This window comes from Amphiura filiformis, chromosome 3 (assembly GCF_039555335.1).
Source record: "Amphiura filiformis chromosome 3, Afil_fr2py, whole genome shotgun sequence".
Lineage (NCBI taxonomy): Eukaryota > Metazoa > Echinodermata > Ophiuroidea > Amphilepidida > Amphiuridae > Amphiura > Amphiura filiformis.
In genome coordinates this window covers 76,290,577-76,315,754 of record NC_092630.1, presented here as the reverse complement: position 1 = coordinate 76,315,754, position 25,178 = coordinate 76,290,577, and the positions used below count along the sequence as shown (strand labels likewise).

At 37.9% G+C, this 25,178-nt stretch overlaps 3 protein-coding genes across 3 annotated transcripts; all 3 read right to left on the bottom strand.

The window, feature by feature from the left end:
* Positions 1-1,113: 1,113 nt before the first annotated feature.
* LOC140147508 (uncharacterized) lies at positions 1,114-8,474 on the bottom strand. The gene is made up of 7 exons (XM_072169289.1): positions 8,461-8,474; positions 7,337-7,389; positions 6,863-6,991; positions 6,160-6,359; positions 3,794-3,871; positions 2,880-3,078; positions 1,114-1,181 (listed from the first exon to the last, which is right to left on the bottom strand). The coding sequence occupies exons 1-7, from the start codon at positions 8,472-8,474 to the stop codon at positions 1,138-1,140; spliced, it is 717 nt and encodes a 238-aa protein (XP_072025390.1). The 3' UTR covers positions 1,114-1,137.
* A 468-nt stretch (positions 8,475-8,942) lies between these two features.
* On the bottom strand, positions 8,943-11,097 carry LOC140147507 (ESF1 homolog). Its single transcript, XM_072169288.1, has one exon. It carries the CDS (start codon positions 11,091-11,093, stop codon positions 8,943-8,945), a length of 2,151 nt encoding a protein of 716 aa, XP_072025389.1. The 5' UTR covers positions 11,094-11,097.
* A 4,267-nt stretch (positions 11,098-15,364) lies between these two features.
* On the bottom strand, positions 15,365-24,935 carry LOC140149142 (uncharacterized; the record flags this gene model as incomplete). The annotated part of the gene is made up of 8 exons (XM_072171327.1): positions 15,365-16,794; positions 17,202-17,400; positions 17,618-17,695; positions 18,250-18,449; positions 18,957-19,085; positions 19,611-19,663; positions 22,243-22,309; positions 24,815-24,935. Coding segments are annotated over 8 exons (891 nt in total), but the record flags the coding sequence as incomplete, so codon positions are not given.
* Between the last annotated feature and the right edge of the window lie 243 nt (positions 24,936-25,178).

The window sequence follows — 25,178 nt, the reverse complement described above, 5'->3', positions numbered from 1 at the left end:
CATGAACGATTAGACAAAATTTTTATTACTGCGCAATTAGGCTCCACATTCATGATACGTAATATAATGATGGTTGTGCAAATTAAAATCGACTGATAAATGGCGGGAAATGTGATTGCTATGGTAACTGACCAACCTGTGACTCCTGCAACTATCCTAAAATTGTGCTACTAGTTCATATAAATAATATTAGTTGCAATAAAAACTTGTATAACAAGTAAACAATAAACATTTTGAAAAAATTACCATTTTTAGCTAACCTTTGATTTTCAAGAGGTCATAGGTCAAAAACCTTTGTTTTAAGGAAGTTGCCATGATTCACTTTCTTGATGTACACATTCATATCAATACATTGGTATACTTTTTATTTCAAATGTCTTTATTTTTGTCCCTGCTTTACCATGTAAAATTCACCTTTTTTGGTCAAAATTAAACAAAATCACCGAAATAAGATATATATATCAAATATCTCAGCAAACATATCTTTTCAGAAATGCCAGCCGGGTAAAATGAATAAATCAGAGTATGTAGTCACATTTTAACACCATAAGAAGCTTTGTCCAAACATGTTGGCCGAAGAATCACTATGTGGCCTCTCTGAATCTTAAATAATAGGATTTGTTAAAGTAGAAAAGGTTCTTTTTCAGATCCAATTATGCTGGTACTTATTCAGAAATATTTCAATTCCTATCAGGAATCTTGATCAACAACAGAGTTGTTGTGATGTTTCTAGATGTTTGATGAAACGGCAACACTTTGGTCTTGATGACGTATCCAAACTTACTGGTTGCCGTTTATTGATGAGTTGATCGTAGATCTTATCGAGTTTGTTTTGTCTGCTTCTTGGTCAATGATCTGTGCCTCCTCCTACCCAATTACGTGATTCTCTGCTGCTACGTCTTCTGCAATTGCTGATTTGTGGATTTATGATTTTGAGACTTTTCGTTGAGCCCTGGTAAAGGCAACCAGGAAGTTTGGATACGTCATCAAGACCAAACAGTGTTGCCGTTTCATCAAACATCTAGAAACACCACAAAAGGATGATCAAGAGTCCTGATAGGAATTGAATTGAAATATTTCTGAGTAAGTACTCAGAAGTGCATTGCGCTCAGTTCATTAGCATTGCTTTCGAAAGCGTTAATCGATGCAAATAACATCAGCACCAGCACCACTTCGTGAACCTATGGATAAGAAGAAAATATCATGAGAATCAGTAATCGGACAGTATGCTGGTGTTCTGCTGTAATTAATTGTTTGGTTAATTATTTAACATTTAGAGTTTTAGTATATCGTCTTATAGTAATAGAAAATATCAGATGCAATATTAAACAAACAGGTTTGATGATTTTGATGTGCAGAAGATTGCCTCTAACATTCTTAGAGTTAAAGGACAACTGATTTTCAAATGAAAATATATTTACAGAAGAGAACCATTTTTCTTCGTCGAAGTTAAACGATATTTTATATTAGGCCTATATGGTTGAATTTGCTACTTGTTTGACAATTATCGAGACTTGTTTCAGGCAAAATGTAACACGGCTGCAACTTGCCCGTGTGTCAAGTCGTAAATGTCAGCATTAGAAATAAAACCGCAGTTTGGGCACTTATCCCAAATTTAAATCAAACTGTACATGGACTCGGCAAAATAATACAAAAAATATAATTAATTGAAATACTAGCGGATAAGCAGCTTATATAATCTATGGCATCGGCTAAGTTTATCGAGCTCATTATGTTTAGCATGTGACTATAATTTGGAAGCCGAGTTGGAAGATGTTGTTCATCAAAACGTTGTATTTTGTTGATCACAATTCAATGCAAACCATACAGATGGGAGGGAATTTGAGGGTCGCTGGACCTAAATGTATCTGATATTTACTGTATACCCTAATCCATCAGTTGGTCTGTAAGAAATGGAGCGTCAACAGTATTGTTTTAGACCATGTAGACTGAGTACATTTATTTTACACGATTTCGTCTATCATGGTGGATAAGCATCTTCAGAATGACGATAGTTCCGGTTTATCGAATCTCGACTGTAGAGGGTGTATTTCCAGTCAGGGTGGTCGATATCATACTCCTTACAAAGGATTTGACATTGTCCCATTTGATGACATGATTTTGTTGAACATAGTGGTTATAGCTATGGCATACTTTCACTGTTTACTCGACGATTGTTTGCGAGTTTGACGAGTGTAGTTTTATTAGTCTTAGACACCCTGGTTGTTTTTTCTGATGTCCATTAGATAGCAGATGACAATACATATGATATCTTCAGTAGACATGTAGATAACATAGGACAATGCAGGGGCTATCTTCAGCAGATAGCAGATGGCAAACCAAGTGCTATCTTTAATAGATAGCATATGACAATACAGGTGTTATCTTCAGTATATAACAGATGACAATCCAGGTGCTATCTTCAGTAGATAGCAGATGACAATCCAGGTGCTATCTTCAGTAGATAGCAGATGACAATCCAGGTACTATCTTCAGTAGATAGCAGATGACAATCCAGGTGCTCCCTTTTGTATATAGCAGATGACAATCCAGGTGCTCCCGTCAGTAATTAGCATATGACAATGCAAATGCTATCTTCAGTAGATAGCAGATGACAATGCAGGTGCTATCTTCAGTAGATAGCAGATGACAATCCAGGTGCTATCTTCAGTAGATAGCAGCTGATAATCCAGGTGCTATCTTCAGTAGATAGCAGCTGATAATCCTGTTTTGGGTGTTTTGTTGTTGTTGTTGTTGTTGTTTTATTTTGTTTTGTTTGTTGTTGTTTTTGCAAAAGAAATTTATTCAGTCTGTTTATCTACAAACCTGACTAATTTATTTAGTGAGTACTACTTTTAATCTGACATACATAGCCTTACCATGGTCTGTATCCATGCGCGCACAGATGTCTTTGTATGAAGTCTCTTTGAGGCGATCGAATGCAGGGTTCCACCATGCAGCTAGTGGAGTATCTTTGCGGAACATCATAGCACCACCATCTTTGGCACATGGCAGCCCATCCGATACTATCTGAAGACCTCGTCCATCTTGGCTTGTAGAGGTAAATAATGCTGAAACCTGTGTAATGTCAATCACATTTAGTGTTTTTTTATTATTTATTATTTATTTATTATTATTATTATTATTATTATTATTATTATTATTATTATTATTATTATTATTATTATTATTACTATTATTATTATTATTATTATTATTATTATTATTATTATTATTATTATTATTATTATTATTATTTGTACTGGCGATAAAGATAAAGAAGAGCAAACGTCTGCGTCCATTTAATGTATTTTTTTTATATCAAACGAAATCTAACACTTCCCCTTAAACACTTTTCGTCATTAGGTCAACAGATAACACAATTCAATGTTAATGTTATAGCAAGGCGAATGTGGTAAATCTGTTGAAACCTACCTATCCAAGCACATTTTTGACCAAAAATGTAGGTTTTATATGTCAAAACGTCAAGTGTTCCTTACAATATTTGTCAAATTTTATGTCATTAAATGAAAAAGCATACTTATATTGTCTATACATTAGCGTCACTAGAATGAGCAATGGCCAATTCTCTTTAAATTGCAAATCTTGTGCAAAAAGTTACTATTTTCGTCTGTTTTGTCATACGGTTGTTAATTCAATGAACTATGAATTTGCTAAAGAGCGCTTACAAATTGATATGGTGTCATTGGGTGGGTGAGATGGCGGTTAATGTATAGCTTTACAACGTCACTGATTTTCAGTTAGTGCTACCCCACCCGGGGGGTTTACTTACATCACCGTTGTTAACTGCTGCCACGCCATCTTCTATGGTGACGTAGTGAACTATTTGACTCGCATCTAATGGGACACCCTGTAATACGGAGATACAAACACCTCAACATTTGTGATCCCATTAATTTAAGTTAGACCTTGTAACAGTTGCACTCGGAACTAATGTGGGTAACCATGATCGTTCTAAACATCGCAGAAAAGGAGTTCTATCATGATAATGTTGTTTTTCATATCCTCCTGTTATATTTAAATAATTGTGCATTTTTGCTTTCGCCATCTTTAAAACACTCCGTGATAATATAGGAAGCTAACTGAGTTTAATATAATTATAGTCCTTGAAAAAACTCAAAAGGGGTAAACATTTGATGGGGGGAAATCTTTGCAAAGTTGATGAGCTATCATGGTTACTCATATTAGTTACTCACACAGATATGTCACGATTCATTCCTGATTCATTCCTGATGTGATGTCGTTTCATAGGCCTGCGTATATTATATTTTGTGAATGTATTTTGTTGGGGTGATTTTTCTTTTTATATGTTGTTTAGGGTACGTGTTTGTAGTGGGCTACCCGCTTATGGTTTACTTACAGTTACTTACAGTTACTTCAAGTGGCTAAACCACCTAAGAACAATGTCACGCGCGAGCAACGTAACGCAATCCAGTCGTTAAAAGCCAATAAAGACATAATGGTGCTACCAGCAGACAAGGGCCGAGCAGTATGCGTTTTGAATACTGTTGATTATAAAAGTAAAGCTGATACTTTACTCGAAGACACCAAGACTTACTATAAACTCAAATCATACCCTACCAATAAGAACAAGACTAAATTAGTCAATATGCTCAAATCGATCAGAGACGATGGTGGTATTGAGGAGTTGAAGTATAAACAGTTATACCCTACCGCAGAAGAGGTTCCAAAGTTTTATGGCTTGCCAAAAGTCCACAAAACTAACGCCCCTCTCCGACCTATAGTTGCTTGTCGTGGCTTCATCGCATACAACGCTTCCAAATAATGTTGCCGAAATAATCTCGCCGCTTATTGGCAACACAGAGCACCACATCCACAATAGCAAGGACTTAGTGACAAAATTAGAAGACTTTGTAATTCAACCGGATTAGCAATTAGTGAGCTATGACGTCACAGCTCTTTTCACTTCGCCGATCAACGAAACTATCAACATTATTTAATCGCGCTTAAAAAGTGATGCCTCGCTGGGCCAACGCACCAATATGACTGTTAATCACATAACTGGTCTTCTTCGTTATGTTCTCACCTCCACCTATTTTCAGTACAACAACGAATTCTATGCTCAGGTGGAAGGTGCGGCGATGGGAATTGTCGCGGAATTCTTCATGGAAGACTTTGAGGAAAAGGCACTTATCATCTTATCCCAATCCTCCGCGATTTTTGGGGGAGATACGTCGACGACACTTTCGATACCATTAAGAAATCGGAAGTTACATGTTTCACAAACCATATCAACTCTCTCCACCCCTCGATCAAATTCACTATGGAACGCGAGGACGACGGTCAACTCGCTATGTTGGATGTTCTGGTGAAACGCGCTCCTAATGGCTCACTCAAATTTCAAGTGTACCGCAGAAAGGGCTAACACCATTGTAACTACAGAGGACGACAAGAAAGAGGAGATAACCGGTATTCGCAAATCTCTTGCTATATGTGGTTACCGTAAGTGAGCCTGGGACACATCAAATAACAGCATTAACAGAAACAGGCGCAGCAGTCGGAACAAGAACACTGATCACCCCAGCAAGGGCAGCGTGACTCTCCCGTACGCGGAGGGAGTGAAAGCCTGCAACGTCTGTTAAAATCTCATCACATAACACCTCATATTAAGCCACAGAACTCACTCCGTTCGTATCACCTAAAGATCCCACACACAAATTGGATAAATCAGGTGCAGTGTACGGCCTCCAATGTGCTGACTGTGAAACCACCTATGTTGGTGAGAGTGCCCGCCCTCTAATAAATAGACTCATGGAACACGAAATATCTAGCTCTCCGGTTGGAGAGCACGCTATGAGAGCTAAGCACCGCATTGATTGGGACAATGTCCGCGTGTTGGACCGCGAAAGTGACTGGTACCGTAGGGGAGTGCGCAAATAAGCCATTTACATCAAGAGACGAAACTGCAACCTGAACAGGGACCAGGGCCGGCACATCCTCCCTCTCAGCTATGACAACATCCTCAAGTCATGTGACCCGAGAAATACCAGCGGTCACGTGACGACCACGGAATAAACCAGTGGCTCCGAAGGCTTGTGGATGCAAGCCGCAGGCTACCACAGCTCTGAATGTAATAGTCGTAAGACGTAAGTTAAAACTTTCTTATACTATACTTACAGTTATTTTGTCACCCATGCGGGCCAAACAGTGTTCATCATGCGCCCAACCATCCAGAAACCCTATTTTCTTTCCCGTGAGATCTGTCCATTGAAAGCCGTCTGGGTTCCCACTTTTAACATAAAATACGCCCATAAAGCTTTTCCGAAAAGCGCTCGTGAAATCCACTGTCAATGCACGGTCAAAGGTGTTGAACCATCCTATAAATTAAGTATTTTGTTTTTTTAAAGTTATTAGTTCATACGCTCAGGTTTGTAAGAATAATTCCTTGATCTAATTAATCAGTGTTTATTAGTACATGTATAACTATAGTTTGATCAGTTCGTAATCGGCGGGCCTTATAATATCGTGGATGAATATCAATTTATTTATTTCAAGAATTGCCGTGTGACACCTCGCCAGAAGCATCACGAATTATTAATTCAAGTCCTATACTAGAACTTATACTTTGTCTTTCTTCACCCATATTATAGACGAGACAGGGCAACTATATCACAGTTAACGCGGGTGTATTTTTCGGTGTAGTGGTAAAAGCCTAACAATTCCCGCAGATTACGAGCTGATGAGACTAGGTCCTATAGTCAGACAGAGAACAAAATATTTGTAGTGTTAAATGGTTTGCCAGTAATTTGTGTTGCATTTGTTTTTTCGCTGATTATTTCTCTTCCTGGGTACAAAATAAGATTCGGGCGGGTGTACGTACCTGTACATGCATCATACCATCTGCTCATCAGCCCCGATCCTCCCCGTGCTCGTTCACCAGCCTCCGACGTCCAACAGTTTGCATAAATATCCCATACAAGACGACAATTCTTGTTGGCTACTCCACAAACTATAATAATCAAAACATGTCTACGAAATAATGCTGGTATAAATCATGAACATAAACCGAAATAATTAATCGAAAATGCCTTCAAGAACATTGAAGTTGCAAAACATGATTTTTTAGATAGGCCTTCAATATTCAATGAACATCATGTGCCCGGCGTTGAAAATTAATACTTTAAAAATATACTCGAATGTAAGTTCATACGAGCTGGGAAACACAAAATGATAGGACTTCTGATGAAGATGTGTGTCACACATCGAAAATTCAAGGTTAGTTGAATTTTTGTGCTGAAAGTCAGTTTAAACTTTTCGGAATAATACAAATGTACTAATCCTCATCTTGGCCTACCTGCATTTACGATGTCTACATGGAATCCACGGAGAGTACCAGTGGTGTCTTCACTGTTAAATTAGATACAAGAAAATACCACAATAAACCAGCAAACCAACAAAACACGGATCCTCTTTTCATGCTTATGACTCTTTGAGAGCCTACAAAATATCTCTAAAGGTTTCCTGTGACGTGCGTGGGTCATACATTTACCTCCACAGTGTCATTCCCTACCCATATTTACACACGCAATGTCACTTTGTATGTATTGCACATCACCCACAACATACACCACCGCATAACACAATGTAGCTTTTGGAAGTGATGCCAGTGTCAGGAGGGCCAATTGCCCCTGCTCCCCCCTCCACCTCCCTACCCCCGATCAGGCACGCCACTGGGTTGTATTGTAATCTATGTGTGTTTTCTCCAACACATAGGGGTAGATCCCGTGCAAATCAATTTGTAAGCGTTCTTTAGCAAAGTCATAGTTCATTGAATTTACAACCGTATGACAAAACATGCGAAAATAGTAACTTTTTGCACAAGATTTGCAATTTAAAAAGAATTGGCCACTGTTCATTTAAATGAAGCTAGTATATGGACAATATAAGTGTGCTCTTTCATTTAATGGCATAAAATTTGAAAATTAAGGAATTGTAAGGAACACAGGTTTTGACTTTCAAAACCTACATTTTGGTCAAATATTGTGCTGGGATAGGTCGTTTTCAACAGATTTACCACATTCGCCTTGCTATAAACATTGCATTGCCTTGACTTAATGAAAAAGGTTAGGGGGGAGTAGCTTTCGTTCGATATCAAAAAAATTTTAATTTGGTGAAGGGAACACTTCAGGTTTTGACAAAAATTAATCACAGATGCCTATTTTCCACTAGATCTCACACAGCTCTTATGATGCTCTGCACTCAACCGTGTAGTATAAACACAGACTGCGTAAAGGCTAGACTCGCTGTGCTTGGAAATATCTGTGTGCTCGGGTGTATCGAGGTGGAAACTGTGCGTAGATGTATTTTTTAGAAAATCGTTTTTGTAGTCAAACCTTTTCATATGGGATGGGGGAATAAATCCAACCCCCACCCCAACCCCAACCCCAATATTTGATAGGGGATGGCCCATACAATCACCTCCCCCCTCCCATGTTGATGCATGTGTGATGTGCCCTCAGTAATTTAATTTGATGATTTATCTTTGTTTACAAAGTTACATGAGTGATGATATTTTGGGGGAATTCCCCTCTCAAATTGAGCAAAACAAGTTGAATCATATCTAATTTGGAATATTTGGAAACCCCCTGAGGTTGTAAAGTGAAAATGATGTAATGGAATTCCTCTTAATGTTATAATTAAGGCTTGGGAATTCCCAAGATCACATTTGGCTATTAATACTTGGGATTTCCCATTGCTTGATATATAAGAAAATGTAAACACAATTATTGTCACAGTTTATAGTGTTGATCTGGGCTAGCTAGCTAATATGCTTACAGTCCAATTCCTTCAAAGAAAGGAAATTGCTAACCAGAATTAATTTAAGTAGTCAATGCACTACCACCTGCCGGTGTTGTCGGAGAAGATCTAGAATACGTCAAAGAATGTACTTCTTCCAAGTGTTATGGAGCCCCGTTCCCGATTTCATTTTTCTGTCCTCTGTCTTCAGTTCTTTGCAGTCTCTCTTTCCTAGCGCGTCTCTGTTGTTTTTCTTTGACGAGTGCTTCCATGGATTTAGTCTTCTTGTACTGAGAGTCCGATGGATCGATGGAGTACAGATGAGAGGTATAGATGGCATTAAAACGAGGGTCCTTCACATCAATTTGGAAAGTGTCCTCTTGTTTGGCGCCTTCCTGTTCTTGATGTTTTCGTTTGCGTTTCTTGCCAGTTTTCTGTTCGCTCTCCATGATGTCTTTGAGATTGAAATGCTGCTTGTCATCATCTTCATCCATCATTAGCAACTCCAACTGAGCCTTCTTCTGTTGTTGCACCTCCATTTCTTCTGCTGTCAAAGACTCCTTCTTCCTTTGTTTGCGTTTCTTCTTGCCATCACCTTTTGCTCCACCCTCTGTATCCTTGATTGAATCTTTGAAGAATGAATCATTGAGGTCAACACCAGCAGGTAGTTCATCATCACTGAATGCTGCTTGCTCCCCCTCATCCTGCTGCTTCTTGTCTAAACCATCAGCTGAACCAATCTCTTTAGAAGATTGCTTCTTCTCCTGTCTCTTCTTCTTTTTCTTATCTTTCTTCTTTTCCAGATATTCCTCCCATGGAGTTAGCTCTGTTGCACCTTCCATTTTCCTTTTTACTAACTCTTCAGTAGTGTCCTTTAAGCCAGGTTCCCAGGAGATTTCCAGTCCTTCCTCTCTGTCTTCCTTTTCCTTCTCATCAATTCCCTGTAACAGAGCTTTGTACTTTGAAATCTGTTTCTCATCATCGTCATCCTCAAATGCCTCTCCAAAATCATCCTCTTCTATTTCAAAAGCTGGTCCGGCAGTGTCGTCCTCTTCTCCACTCGAAGAAGCCAAATATGCTCGTACATCTGCATCGTCCAGTTCCTTCTTGCCAAACACCTCCATCGTTTTCTTCTGCCTCAGATGATCCGTCTCATCCCAAGTCAACTCGACCTTAGACTGATGGAGTGCGGTGGTACGGAATTCAACAGGCTTGTATAAGGCAGCATCTGGCATATCGGTTGCCTTGTCTTTTGCTTCCTGCTCATCAAAGGTCATATCTTCTGGGATAAACCTTAGATCTATGACTGTTGAACTACTTTGGTATTCCAACCCATCACACTGCTCATAGAGAGTACCAGCTGTAGACTTGGAGTCACATTCAACAACAGCAAAATAATACTTCAACCTCTGTAGCTGATATTTTCTAAGTCTTTCTCTGTGATACTGATCACCATCTTCCGTGTCCTTTTTTTCCTCATCCTCCGCTCCGTGCTCAAGCATTTCCAATGGACCTTTTGCATCTTCCTCCTTCATCCGCTGTTTGCCAAATTCTGATGGATATATCGTCACAGATTTGATAGAAGCACCAGTTGGTTTGAAAGAATTCAACAAAACCAAAACATCCTGTGCCTTAGCTCTATCCCAATCCATATTACACACAGCCAGACGTGACGTCACCGTGTCATCTCTGGGTGCATCCTTATCTAATTCTCCCCACTCATGTTCTAGTTCCTCTTCCTCCTCCTCCTCCTCTTCCTCTTCCTCAGCATCTGAATCTGACGAGTCGTATGAGGAAGAGCTACTCTCTACATTTCCTTCTCCTCTAATCAGATCTGGTCCAGGTATGGATACATTGGTAGATTCGTCATAGCCAGATTCACTGTCACTTGATGATGATGATGATGATGATTGGTCTGGTTCCCCATCTTGTTCCTCTTCAAGACTCTCATCTGAGCTGGATACATGTTTTTCATCAGATATTTCTCCATCTGAAGAATCTGAAGATTCAGCTGGGGAATGCCTCTGCTTCTTCTTACTCAACTTTGACTTCTTTCCCGAGTTCTCTTCCACTACTTTCCTACCAAGCTTTTTCTGTGCAGTTCTCGACTTGAAGTTTGACATTTTAATGTCACTTTTGGAAGTTCTAATGTCTTTTACTACAACAATGTCATCACTTCTTTCTGTTTTACTTGATGATTTTGGTTTTTCTGACTTGGCTTTTGATTTTTGTTCCTTCTTTGTGGACTTCTTTTCGGCACTGTGTGTTTCTCCTTTCTTCTTAGGTTTTTTCTTTTTCCTTTGTACTTCTGTCATGTCACCATCTGTAGATAGTAATTCTGGTGTCAAATCTCAGAATGTAGGTGAAGGGGACACAGCTTATATTGACACTTCCTTTCACAATTGTTGTATTAAAGTCAATTTGGGATGTGACCAAATGTCATGTTTAATTGATACTGGCGCAGACATTAATTTGATCAATGAAACTTGCTATCAAAACTCTTCTGTATGCAAAAGCTTGCGCGTATTCAATCCTCGTTATAGTCGTGCAGTTACAGCAAATGGTTCTTGTTTGAATATAGTAGGTCTTGCGTACATTCCTTTGATAATTTCTGGCACAAAATTTTCGGTTCCTATGCATATTACTTCCAATTTGGACCGTGAGCTCATACTTGGTGCAAAATTCGCTTGGCGTGCGAGAGGTACCGGGATCGATACCCGGATTCTCCACCAATTTATTATGACGTTAAACGCCAAAAGAGGAAACCGAGATCTAACACAAAATAACTAGCTGAAACCAATAATTTAATTTCTTTGCAATATATTTAATTCTTATTTCAAGTTACTACAAATCAAATTGATTCTGAATAAAATGTACTCACTAAATAAAGACGTGATGTCGACCAGCCAGCTCGCAATCAACTGACTCAACAAGGGCGGGGCAGTCTTTGCCAAGCTGGCTTAGTCGTCAATGCGCCGACTCATAAATAGTTAAAAAGGTTAGGTTAACGAGGTCATGGTGTCTCCATCCGATTATAATGAAATCGGGAACGGGGCTCCATAACACAAGAAAGGAATATGTATTCTTCTGCCGATTTGCTGAAGTCTGGTTAAAGGAGCAACACAACTGTCAAAATAAGTGGGGACAACTGCATCGCAGTCCTGCTTCCTGAAGATATTGTGCGAAAGGTGGAAATAGCACCAAGTTTAGCATTGGAGAACGGCGCAAGGATTAAAGAGATTTGGAGAACTGCGCAAGAAGTTTAGTATTGGAGAACGGCGCAAGGAGTTATAAACGTGTTTGGAGAACGACGCAAGGAGTTTAGTATTTGGGAGAAAGCAGCACCATTTTCGTGTGTGGATTTTATATGCAAGGATTTATAAATGCAAGTGTACAACGGACTTCGCTGATTTTCGCAGGACAAGTGATTAAGGATATATACATCAGCCGTCCAGAACATTGCAAGAACTCTGTTATCTTCAAGAAGAAGAATGCTGGCTAAGTACCAATAACTTAAAACATTATTGTGATTGTGTGATTATTTTATATGTTCATTTTGTTGTCATATATTGTACCAATCCTACATTACTTTCAATTAAAGACTTAGATTTTGTTAGCTTAATCAACCAGTGTATTTGTGTTGTGCATTCGTGTGAGTTCGGGTAAAAGGTGATTTTGGCCTTGAGTCAAGTACGACTCGTAACACATGTATGTGGGTTTTTGACCAAATAAACCTCATATTTGGCCACTTAAGCCTTAGTCTAAAAAGTGCGAATTTATTCCACTTTTGCACCATATTTCACCAGTTTTACTTCCATATGGCAAAAGTTATCTCGCGCTTCGCACGCATTTGTACCATAAACTTATTTTGTCGCCAAAAGGTGCTGGATTCTCTGCTCTGAATTCCAATAAAATGTTAACACCCCATAACCCCATGTCAATAATAAATCTACGCCACTCCTCCAACAAGACATAATAATAGTTATGTAACTTACATGTATTCCAGTTTAGTCAAATCATGTCCTATAGCAAACGTCCATATTTTATCGTCATTTGCTGTTCCTTCAAATCAATAATGAAATTCATGAAAACAAGTCAGTTGCCCGGGGGGCACTTCAATTTGAAATGGATATAGGTGTAGGGCTGGCACTTTCGCACTAAGGGGCATTCGGTGAGAGCAAAATGTAAAAAATATGGGGTCATTGGGTGAGAGCATGATTTTGGCATTCGGTGAGAGCAAAATGTAAAAATATGGGGTCATTGGGTGAGAACATGACCTTTTTTTGAAATGGAATCTTTGGGTGAAAACCGAAACAGCCCCACAGAAACCTCGAAAATCGAATTTTTAGTTCTAAATGGCTTCAAATTTCTTTGTTTTTTCAAAATAAGTAACAAAATCAGTGATAAATGAAAGTTGCTGTTCAAATTGAACTTGTAAGGGTCTTTGGGTGACAGATTAAATGGAAAAATAGGGGGTCTTCGGGTGACAGAGCCGGGACAGAGCATGTGTTCGTTAAAAAATATGGGGTCTTTGGGTGACAGCGATGCTGAAAAAGGGGTCTTAACAGCCCTACATACGCGTCACCTCCAAAGTTGAAGTGCCCCCCCGGGGTCAGTTGATCACAAACATGAGGGACATATACCTTGAGACACCTTAAGTTATGTTACCGCTCGATGACGGTTATGTTTCATCCTGATTGAGATTGTAGTTTGTGAGATATGTGATGTCATTTTACATCAAATGGCTAAAACCTATTTCGTTCCACCTTCACTCTATTACGACGTGTATGATTTAGTGAGAAGTACATATGACACCTTGTCAAGATCGAAGCGCATGAGATGAAAGAAAAATAGACATGAAAGAAAGATTACAATATTTTTAATTGCTTTGTTTTATTTTTTTCTCCTGCTAACGATATTCTTGATTTCTACTACTTTCAGTTAAATGTATTTTGTCATTGTAAACGTTGATCCCCCACATAATGTACATTTTCCCCGTAAAAAGTTTAATGTTGATAAAGTTGGTTATTTGTCGCTTGAAATCCAGTTACTAAAATCCAAACTTTGCTCCCTCCTTGTCCACATTTTGAGAAGGACTCATTTTTTAAATTAAAGAATATTTGTTTTAATGAAGGGCTTTTAAGAAAGCATGGTATATTTATTGGAGTGTCATTGTTGTTAAGAAAGTGTTTTGTTTACTGTGTCGAAAGTTTCATAAGTATAGGCTCTATTTGGGTCGGATTATTGCCCGGGATTATTTCATATAAAATGGCATATCTTACCAACGGCAAAGTGAATTGAAATAAAACAAAAAGCATACAGTTGAATCACATCAAAGGTTCTAGGAACAAAAGCAGTGTTTGGTTGCACCATGGAGAGGCAGGCTTTGTATACCAGAGTTGGGATATACTTGGCCATGCATGGGACATAATAACCTACTATCGGCATCGAAAAACACTCTCAGTTTTTCAAAAAAAGTTTCGGCAGCCTTATCTTGAGATCAAAATATTCTTGCGAAAAAAAAACAATTGCTGTTTTAAACCTACATCTATAAGATCATTAAACTTAACAATCGTGTTTTTCTTACCTGTCGTCCCTGACGTGGTTCCAACATTCAAATTTGTGGTTCCGTTTTGAGATAAGCTGAAAGCAGCGAGCACCAGAGCGACCAAACTTACTGCACCAATGACACAGATGAGAACTAACAACAATTTGTTATTTGTTGCTTGTTCTGAGGAGGGAATGATTTGTTCCCCCATTTCATCAGCACCCATTCCTTCACGTTGAAATATTACTAATTTAATGTAAATACAGATACAGTGTAGGTATAAACTCGCCTTGAGTATAATACTGTCAACCTTTGGTCTAGTTCAGCTACCAGTTGATCCTATTTCAATCCTTATTTCAAGTTCAAGACCAGCTCAAGTTGTTTTCATAAAATCCTCGTGACTTTTAATGGTGGCAAAAGGTCAATCCCAATAGCCCTCTTAGTCGCCAGCGCAAAATACGGCAATGGGAAGCAAAATGTACCATGTTTACGGAACAGCAACTATAAAACTGTATTTCATGTTAAATAGATTTGCAAATGCATATTTCCATTTTATATACCAACACTTGAGATATAAAGAAAGACGTACACTTTCTGCATACATAAATCTTCCAAAAGCCATCTATAAAACATGATAAAGGGGTGCGTCGTGAATTGAGATTTTTATACCATCAGAAACCTGGACCAAATTATGTTGGTCGTCATGGACGTTTGATAAAGATATCGTCCAATTTGTATTCAAATCAACAACTCAAATGTCCGAATCAACTGAAATTGTGGATATAAGTTTTTGTCGTGGATATCTATTGATTCATATCCTGAAAACGAGGATGCTAGAATCAATTCTTGAAGAAATTACCCTTTGAGGTCCCCTTTTAAGTTTACGACCCATTTTTTCGTAGATATCCACCAAAGCTTCTGACACGTAGACCTTGCACAATCAATATGCTTTCTTGATTTATTGGCAAAACTGCTACAAAAAATGTTTACAACAATTAAAAGAGACATTATTCGTAATTCAAAAAATAAAACACGCAGTTTAACAATAATTACTTTTATTCATCGTACATGTTTAATGGTTTTGCAGTTTTATAGTTTTCTCCATGTCTAGACAGACTTTCTTTCTTGCAGATTAATTTGTGAAAATAAAGACATTACAGTATTCAACAAAGTTTTAAAATATATGTTAAAACGCACGCAAGTTAACAGGTGTCTATTTCTATTTTGAAATTAGTTAATTCATGTCCTACTTAAACAAATTCAATTTCAAACATTAAGGTGTTGGATTCACATTATTTGTAAGTGACGTTTCACCACTATACCAGTGGTTTCATCTGACTGGCAACCAATCACATCGGACTGTTTCCTTATAGGCGATTAACTGAGTGAATAAACCCCCTCGTCAAAATAAAAATTGAGTAGGGCTATGTGGGCTTCATCGACTTTCGTGGCCACCCCTGGTAAAGGGGTGGCTTGAATAAATGAATTAATTAATGTAGGTGTTTATTTATTTATTTTTTATTTATAACATTCGGCGAAACGCCAGGCAAAGTCCAATATTGACAAACAATAAATTGAAGGGATGCCTATACATGAATAACATCAAAAACAAACAAAGAGAATAAATAAAAACACAAAAAGGTACCACAACATGCCAAACAGACAAAAGAAGCGAAAGGAAATAGCAGGGAAAATACACAAAGATACTGGCTATAATAATAGCGCCTTTAAATTGTTTATCAAAGTGCTTTTTACAATTATCTCGCTGCCACTATAGGGTATGTCACGTCAGCGAGATAATGAAACAACACGTTGGTAATGCTAGAGTTCGAACCCACAACACCCTAACCATTAGGCCACCGTGCTCACAATGTTTCACATTATAATGAGCGCAAAGGGTGGATATACGATTAGCTTAAGTCATTTGGCTGTATATACAAGTGATTTAGAATATCCCAGATGAAAAATCTTAAGGGGGTGTAACACCCATTTGTAGGACAAGGGTGTTGCTGTAGCACTGAATAGAAATTGTCATCTGAATAAGATTTGAAATGTCTGATCCATATAACAATTTACATAGAATGCTAAGCTGTTCTCATTTTGTTCATGAAGTGTTATCAGATGAGTAAACAACCATTAGATTGGATGCTTTAAAGTTGAAGAACGTATCTCGTTTTCAACTAATTGACATTAAGAAATAAAATGATATAATGGTAAAATACTACCAAATGTACTACACATCGGTCTGATTGCCAGGCAACCTTCCTACGATAATAACTACTATGATTATTAACTATATTTCAATTGTCTTAATATTGTGGAATGAAAACCAATAATCCATGAACGCTGAAACGTATTCACGGGGCGTTAGACTATGCACCCGTGTCTTTAATCCACATTTCTAGTCTAGCATTTAGTACTTCGTCAATCGACACAAATAATGTCTCCGCCAGCTCCCGGTTGAGCACCTATAAATAATAAATTTAAGAAAAATTAAGAATAACAAACAGAAATCACAAATGATTTGTTTTCTTTTCTTTTCTAGTGTTGTATATATGAATTATTATATACTATACTAGATCAAGATCAAGAATTACTAATCGATAATCAAAGCTCCATGAGATCGATATGACTGATGGAATGTCATTTTTAGGGAACAACATCAAATCCTTGAGTTTTATCTCCATATTTTTAAAGCTGACACTAAAGTCAACCTATAAGATAAAGTGGTGGTGCATTATTTTATCCTGAGGGTCATTAGTCCGAAAGGTTTCCAAGTCCCCTATTACCCGAACCCTAAACCTTACCTAACCTTTACTGAGCCGTTTAAGCTATCACCAATAAGTCAAAGCTAAGTCATATATAGTTATCTTACCATGGTCTTTATCCACACGTGCACATATGTCTCTATATGTCGTCTCTTTGAGTCGTTCAAACGCAGGGTTCCACCATGCAGCTATTCGGGCGTCTTTACGGAACATCATACAGCCACCATCTTTTGTACACGACAGCTCGTCTGATACTACCTGAAGACCTCGGCTATCTTGATTGGTATTTGCAAATAATGCTGCAACCTGAGTAAATACAGTTAGATTGTCTTTGACAATATTGGTGACAGAACTGTATGGCCTACTCATCACCGTGACCAGGGGACTCTTCATTCAATGTATTAATGGGTTATGAGCTAAACAGAGATCTCAAGCATAGCATTTGACACATTCTTCAATAATCACTAATCAGTCAACATGTTCAAATTATGTTAGAAAAGCTAACGTGCAATAGCTTACTTACATCACCGTTGTTAACTGCTGCTACACCAGCTTCTATGGTGACGTAGTGAACTATCTGACTCGTTTCTAAAGGAACGCCCTGTGAAAGAGAGAAACAAAGGATTATGTGGCAACTGTAATTTTTGTTAGGTCATGAAGGTTGTTAGCCGTATATAGTTTGACATCTCACACTAGTTAGGTAGTAGATATTCTAAGCTTCACTTTTCTATACATGCTGTACATTTTTTTGGCTCTGGAAAGGGCTGTTAAGATAGCCAGACAAGACAAAATGTTGCTCATCTAGCCAGTACGAACACAGCTTCAGAGGCCAATCAGTGCACAGACCTGTCAAATTATCAGAAGACGCCAGTGACCTGGCAGTTACACTACAGTATATTGATAGCTGCTTCCCATTCCTGCTTCAGTCCTGATGAAGCCAGACTTAAGCCACACGTAACGAAAGCGTGCTCCAACGTTCTCAATATCCTTTGAAACCTTGTTGTTTGTTGTGCATTCTCATTGTAAAAGCCTCTCTAGTTATTTCTTTAAAATTAATAAATACATTTCCTGCAAATTTTCTCAAACTAGATAAGTTATTATGTTGTCAACGTTTTTAACGATCTTTGGAAAAACGTATTTCATATAATTACGTACAGTTATTATGTCACTCTTTCGAGCCAAACAGTGTTCATCTTGTGCCCACCCATCCAAAATTCCTATTTGCTTTCCTGTGAGATCAGTCCATTGGAAGCCGTCTGGGTTGCCATTTTTGACATAAAATACACCCATTAAGGGCTTTCGAAAAGCAGTCGTGAAATCTACCGTCAATGCCCTATCGTAGGTGTTGAACCATCCTATAAAGTAATAAAGCAACTTCGTTGGTTATATTGTATTTGGACTCTCTAAGCGTAGGAAAAACGCCGTGGTCATACACCCGTCTATTTAAAATCACAGATCGCTTATTTAGACGTTCAGTATTGATTATGCATGTATGACATAAACGCGCAGACAACGTAAAACATGCAAAAAATGTGTCTGTTTTACAATTTATTCATTCAAGACAGTCGAGGATATTGAACACACGAGGGAAATTTTTTAATTTGATCCATTCTGTTTGGTAAGATATTAACAGTGAGGTGTGAGAATTTGACTTCGTTTATACGCGCGGTTCATACGTGTAAATTGTTCATTGGAATGTGTGTGAGATCGGCCGTATAAAGAAAGATATGATATTGATAGTTGCACCTTTGATACACGTAATGCACGGAGGACGTTGAAATTGGCAGTTATGTACTGCTCAAAATACCAGCAACTTTCTACCTTTTCATCATTGTCGAAGGTTTATCGGATGTTCTACCTACCTGTACATGCATCATACCATCCGCTCATCATTCCCAATCCTCCCCGTGCTCGTTCACCAGCTTGAGACGTCCAACAATTCCGATAAATATCCCATACAAGACGGCAATTCTTGTTAGCTATTGTACAAACTGAAATGGTAAAATACGTTCACAGGTAAAATATCTCCTGTATTCAGTGGTTTAATGTACATTTCGTCAATATTTGAATCAGAGAATCATTTGATAATAATTATAGGAGTCATTTATTTAATGCCCACGCTACCATGACTGCTGCGAATTAATAAAGTTATGATAATTCAAATACCACGATGGGGCTTAAATACTGGTAATAGACACTAAATGATGCAAGTGGAATTGAAAAAAGCCTGTTTAATTGATGATCATAATAATTATTAAGGCCCATTCGGAGATTTTCTGTACAAAATATTGTGCCCAACTGGTTGATCAACAATAATATATTGATCTGTTGATCAGAATAAAAAATTACTATTGCATAAAACATGTAGTGTAAATTGCGCCGTACCATGCCGAATTTAACAGCCTTGTCGTGCGATAAGAAAAAAGTAAATTACTTTGAGTAATGAATCTTCCTTGTGTTGTTTGATCTAGTCTTTATCGGATTGCAATGGGAAAACACCAGTAAAGTGAGCCTACCTGCATTAACGATGTCCACATGAAATCCACGGAGAGTACCGGTAGTGTCCTCACTGTTGATTCAAAGAAACGCACCGTAATTTATTATATAGTGCGCTACACACATGCATAAAATCCACAAACCTCAGCGCGCTTTACAGATGTATCAATAATTTTTGACAACGTATGCTGAGGCTTGTGGGTTTGTGGGTTTTAAGGGAATACAAGAAAATAATATTTGACTCCAGATTTCGATAACCAACCGTCAATTGGTATATAATTTGTGCGTATGCCCACACAGAGATGGGCTGGTTGGTGGGGGCACAGGTGGATGTATGGCGGTGTCTGTGTCTGCAGTGTTTTTGTATGGATTGATATGCATTGTTTTGAAAGATTCAGACCAAATTCTCTCAATGTTCTGTTTTTGGCTGTAGCACAATTTAGTTAGCCAATCAAAAGAAAAAATTTGTCTCCACTAAAACGAATCGGCCGGTTGATTTTACTCTCACTGTTTTCGCAAAATTTACCGCTGTCTTACGAGCATTTTGATAGGCATGTAAATCAAAAAACGAATCTTGAAGCCCGTTAGCAACATTAGCAATTGGGTCCTTTTATGTTTTCAGTATTGATTCATCTCTTTGAACAAGTTCATTTGGAATGTTACATCTGACTGCTTCCTTTTATATGCAACAGGAACCGTTGAGGGCGTGATGAGTTGGTCAAAGATGTTGTTGAGTGAATAGGCCCATTGTCCTTGTATCACGCCCTCAACGGTTCCTGTTGCCTATAAAAGGAAGCAGTCAGATGTGATGAGTTGCCAGTCTGATGAAACCACTAGTATAGTGGTGAAACGTCACTAAAAATGTGAGTAGTCAACATCATTTTTCACTGGAATTGTTCAAAACGAACCATGTTATCAATAAAAGGACTCAATTGCTGATGTCACCTCGTTAAACCTTTAAAGTATCGACTTCTGTTTGCATTTGTTGCATCACGTAAAACTATAACAAGCTAAGATCTACCTAAAAAAGAAATAATTTGCCTCCAACAAACATACACGAATCCCGTCCCGCTAAGCTGATTTGTTGCTAAATTCCATAAAAGAATGTTTCACACTCGCGTCTACTCAATGGAGCTCACCACCAAACTTTACACTTTAAAGGAGTATTTCGTGATCCTAGCATCCTCTTTTTATGACATTTTTCAGTAGATATCCACGAAAAAGCTTATTTCCAAAATTGCAATTGATTCCGATTTTGCATTTGCGAGTTATGCATGATTATGTGTATTCCAATGCACCATAGACAATGTGTTGTAATTTCGTTCTGGTATACCATGTATACCAGAACGAAATTCAAATTTTACGATATCTTTGCTAAACAAATTAATCTGCATGAATTTTTTTGTACATACACATTATGTAGCCAGAGGTTTCCAGTGATATAATAATCTCAACTTTTTTTGATAAAAGTGGGGGGATGATGCTGTGGATCACGAAATGCCCTTTTAATATACATGATAGGAAATCAGAAAACATAAACTGCAAGTGTTGTTATGCAATACGATATCTTAATAAGGACCAACTTGGGATAGGGTAGGTGCAGGTAATATGGGACAGCAGGTAATATGGGACACCTGTTTTCATTTTAACAAAAAGTAGCTTAGAGAAGGTAAACACTTTAAGTTGATTTGTTAAGTGTTTAGAGACATCAATTGTGCTTCTAGAAATGCAGTTTTGGAGTCTGTGTATCAAACTCTTGGAAATCAATGCCAAAAAGAGTGAAATTGCCCAAAAATTATGTCGTTTTTTTGGCCTGATATAAAATCAATGACGTCACATTTTATGATTGTGTATCCAAAACTCTGGTACTGAGGGGGCATTTGTCATTTTTTATGATCTTTAGGTGATGGGTTAAGCTTATCAGCAGGTAAAATTCCACTGACAAGTGGCACTTTCCTTTTATAAATGATTATTTTCTCTGATTTTCAACTGAATGGGTGCAGGTAATATGGGACACATAAGAAATTGTGTGCATTGTCAATGCGAAAAGCAAAACTATTTAGAAAATTGAATTTTCTTGTAGAAATTTGCATTTAACATTCAAAATCATGTAACAAAAATGTTTTTAGAACAAAAGAGTGATTTTCTGAACTTTTGATTTTCACCATAGAGATAACACAGTGTCCCATATTACCTGCACATGCAGGTAATATGGGACACTTGACGATGACGTCATTTTGACGTCATAGCGTCCAAACAAACATAAAAACAAGGTAAGATTGCCTGTTTTATTAATCTTAAAGGACAGGTTGTTCATCATAACAATCTCTTGTGGGCATATCTTCTTTAGTTTTTATGCAAATAAGCTAAACGTCCTTAATGGTCCCATATTACCTGCAGGTACCCTACTTCAAATGTAAATGGGTGTGGGGTGTGTACATAGGCTACATGTCTGTTAGTTTATCTATCTGATCGTCAGTCTATTTGTGTAGGAGAGGTAGGGGTGGGTGGGGTGTGTCATGTCTGTTTGCATCCATAGGATACGAGAGAGATTATCATGTGAGGAATTTCGAGAAATGATAGAACGACATTTTTCAACTTCAAGACTGGTAACATCTCGCTACGTACGCATTGGCACAAAATATTACTCACATGTATTCCAGGTTAGTTCCATCATGTCCTATGGCAAACGTCCATATTTTGTCTTCATTTGTCGTTCCTGTAATGTGTCAACAATAGCATTAATCAAAACGTATTCAAATCAAAACCCTTTACACTCACTGCCCAGCATTGTCTACATCTTCGGAATCGTGAGGTGTGACAAAAACCAAATCCGAGAAGTAATTATTTCTACTATTCAGGCAAAACGGAGCCGATGACATTGCCATTCAATAAAGCGTGACACCTTTTAATCGTAAACTAGTTCACTTTGCGAAGGAGTTACACAAAATGTATTTTCAACTTTGCCATTAAAAAAACACTCGTTTTCTTATGTTCATGATGTTAGAAGTAACTTAGACACTTAAAAATTACAGACAAGTAGAACAAAAACATATAACTTAAAATTTGAAAATATTATTAAATTTTCGATTTTTACAGCCATACGTGAAAACTATGTCAAACTGTAAGAGATATTAAGAAATGGACCGAATATTAATAATTCGTGATTCCATTCGGCCCATTTTGATCCTTTACAAAATTAGGTTTACAGTAATATTAAACCTTTTTAGTATGTTTGGGAAGATTTTGTCCACCTCTACCTTGTATAATTGCAAAATTGAACATGCAATTTCACTTTCGGTGGCTGAAAATCTATACCTTCCACCATTATGTAGATTGAACCAAGCCTAACAAGTTTATTTCCCACCTGCATCGTAATGTCTGCGTTATTGATCGGGATTTATAGAAATATTATTAATCGCCAATAAAATATATATTTGGTTATTTATTTTGTCAAATAATAGAAACGAAACGTATAAATGGAGAAGGCATATGGCAAACTTTAATTCAGCTCGAACGTGCTTGCATTTTGTGTAAATAACCACCCTTTATACTATCCATATACTGCTGACCTCATTGTTTGATCTCAACAATTCATTTATTCATACTGTTTAATGGTACCTCAAATTTCATTGTTAACAACTTTATCTTTCATCAAACCTGCATGCCAATTTTAGAGTAGGTTACCTGAGAGTTAACGTTTGATCTGTAAACTCATTACAAATCGTAGCATGTAAAATCGTCATATTTCATTTCATTAACTAGAAGTCTTTACTATTTATTTATGTTATTAGGCCCAGCCTGATAGAGATAATATTATACGATCTTTTCATGGACAGTCTGACTTCCTGCGAGTATCCGACATGCAAGAATTAATTGTTTATAGTGTATCCGGTAATTCACTGGTTCAAGTTTGCAATTTAAAGTCAGTCACTGTAGGCATTATGATATACTCAATTGACATATGCCCTAAAAACGCCTGGTAAACAATAACCTGCATAACATGTGAACGCTTAGGAGGCTCTTAGGCCAGTTTAATATTTCTTATTCGACGTCGAATATTCAATGCAACAAGTATTCTTTATTCAATCTATTCCAGTATATTTCCAGCAATTACTTGCTTATTTGGAGTGGTTTTCCTGAACAACGACAGCTCTCCATATCCTCCTGACCTGTATCGTCAGTCCCCACCCATCAGGTCAGATGCATCCAGTCCAGTGCCCTGCTTGAGCACATCTATAACATATTATGTAAGAGATGATCCACCAGGGGTTCCTTGTTCCTTGTATGGACGACCATTGATCATATTGGCGACAGATTCCCTCTTACTCCTGAAGCAGTGCCAGCGAAGCGTTTCCTTGTTTCACTACTCTTCTGTGAGAGTCTTAGGTCTCAGTACAGCTCTTTGTTGCTTTATTTATGTGCTGTTTTCAGTGGATGTTGTAGAGCTTTGTAGCCTACACTAGTTTACACTGCTCTATAAGCATTCGGGTGTAGCCGTCATGCAGCTCTCTAATAGTTTAGGAGTCATGGTCCAGGCTTAACCGTCAACTATTATGTTAACACAGACTCCGCTGGTGCACTGAAGACCAGCAGTTTTTTGGTAGAGCAGACTTTCAGATCTTGCGTATAGGCGTTACGTTTTCTCCAAGCTACTATTTTGACATCATAGCCTGTGTTAACCATATGTTCTCCGATGTATTTAAAGTCTTTCACATCATTCGTTTTGTGCCATCATATGTGCCGATATTAATCAGCTATTGATGAAAAGCCATGAACTCCGTCTTGGTGGCATTCATCTTTATAAAGCCAACTCGTCCGACCCTTTGAAATGAAATAGTTGTATTTCTTCGTCTGACATCAACGAAGTCCAACGAACGCTTCTGGCCTAATCCTTCTACTCTTTCTCCTTTCCGGATCGATAATATATCGATAATATATTTTCATGGTTTGGTCACCTGTGTTACAATATTCAGTCAGGAACAAGGGCAAAATAAAGACCCATAAAGAGGTGGACAGATGAAGTCAAGAGAGTACTCTCTCGGCAAGACATCAACATGAGCCAAGCTACCCGACTAGCAGACGACCACATTTACCATGTTCACCCCACGATGCGTTGAAAGGCAGTGGATGATAAATGTAAAATAAGAAAAACAATTTCTGACTTAAAGCTGTTTATACCACTGCATGTTAGAGTTAATACCTCTGTTACGATAGTTCTTACCTGTTGTCCCTGAAGTGGTTCCGACATTAAAATTTGTGGTTCCTTTTTGAGATATGCTGAAAGCAGCGAGCACCAGAGCGACCAAACTTATTGCACCAATGACACAGATAAGAACTAACAACAATCAATCTGTTATTTGTTGCTTGTTCTGAGGAGGGAATGATTTGTTCCCCCATTTCATCAGCACCCATTCCTGCAAGTTGAATCCGGACTAAAGCGCTATGAGATACGATGTGGCACGGTTGAGTAGCTTACTGCGGCAATATATTAGCTTGTATTGTGTATAAATGGCAAAGCCTTTAGCCTGACTTCCGGACAATAATATGAAATATCTGTGCGCTGTTTACCGTTTGCTCGTTTCGTT

What these genes read in the sequence shown, in the direction of transcription:
- LOC140147508 (XM_072169289.1), bottom strand. An exon ending in GCATGGGTGACAAAATAACT is followed by an intron (nt 3,872 to 6,159) that starts GTAAGTATAGTA and finishes TCCGTATTACAG; the next exon opens with GGTGTCCCATTAGATGCGAG. An exon ending in GCGCATGGATACAGACCATG is followed by an intron (nt 1,182 to 2,879) that starts GTAAGGCTATGT and finishes TCTTATCCATAG; the next exon opens with GTTCACGAAGTGGTGCTGGT.
- LOC140147507 (XM_072169288.1), bottom strand. Translation starts at nt 11,093, where the DNA reads ATGACAGAAGTACAAAGGAAAAAGAAAAAACCTAAGAAGAAAGGAGAA.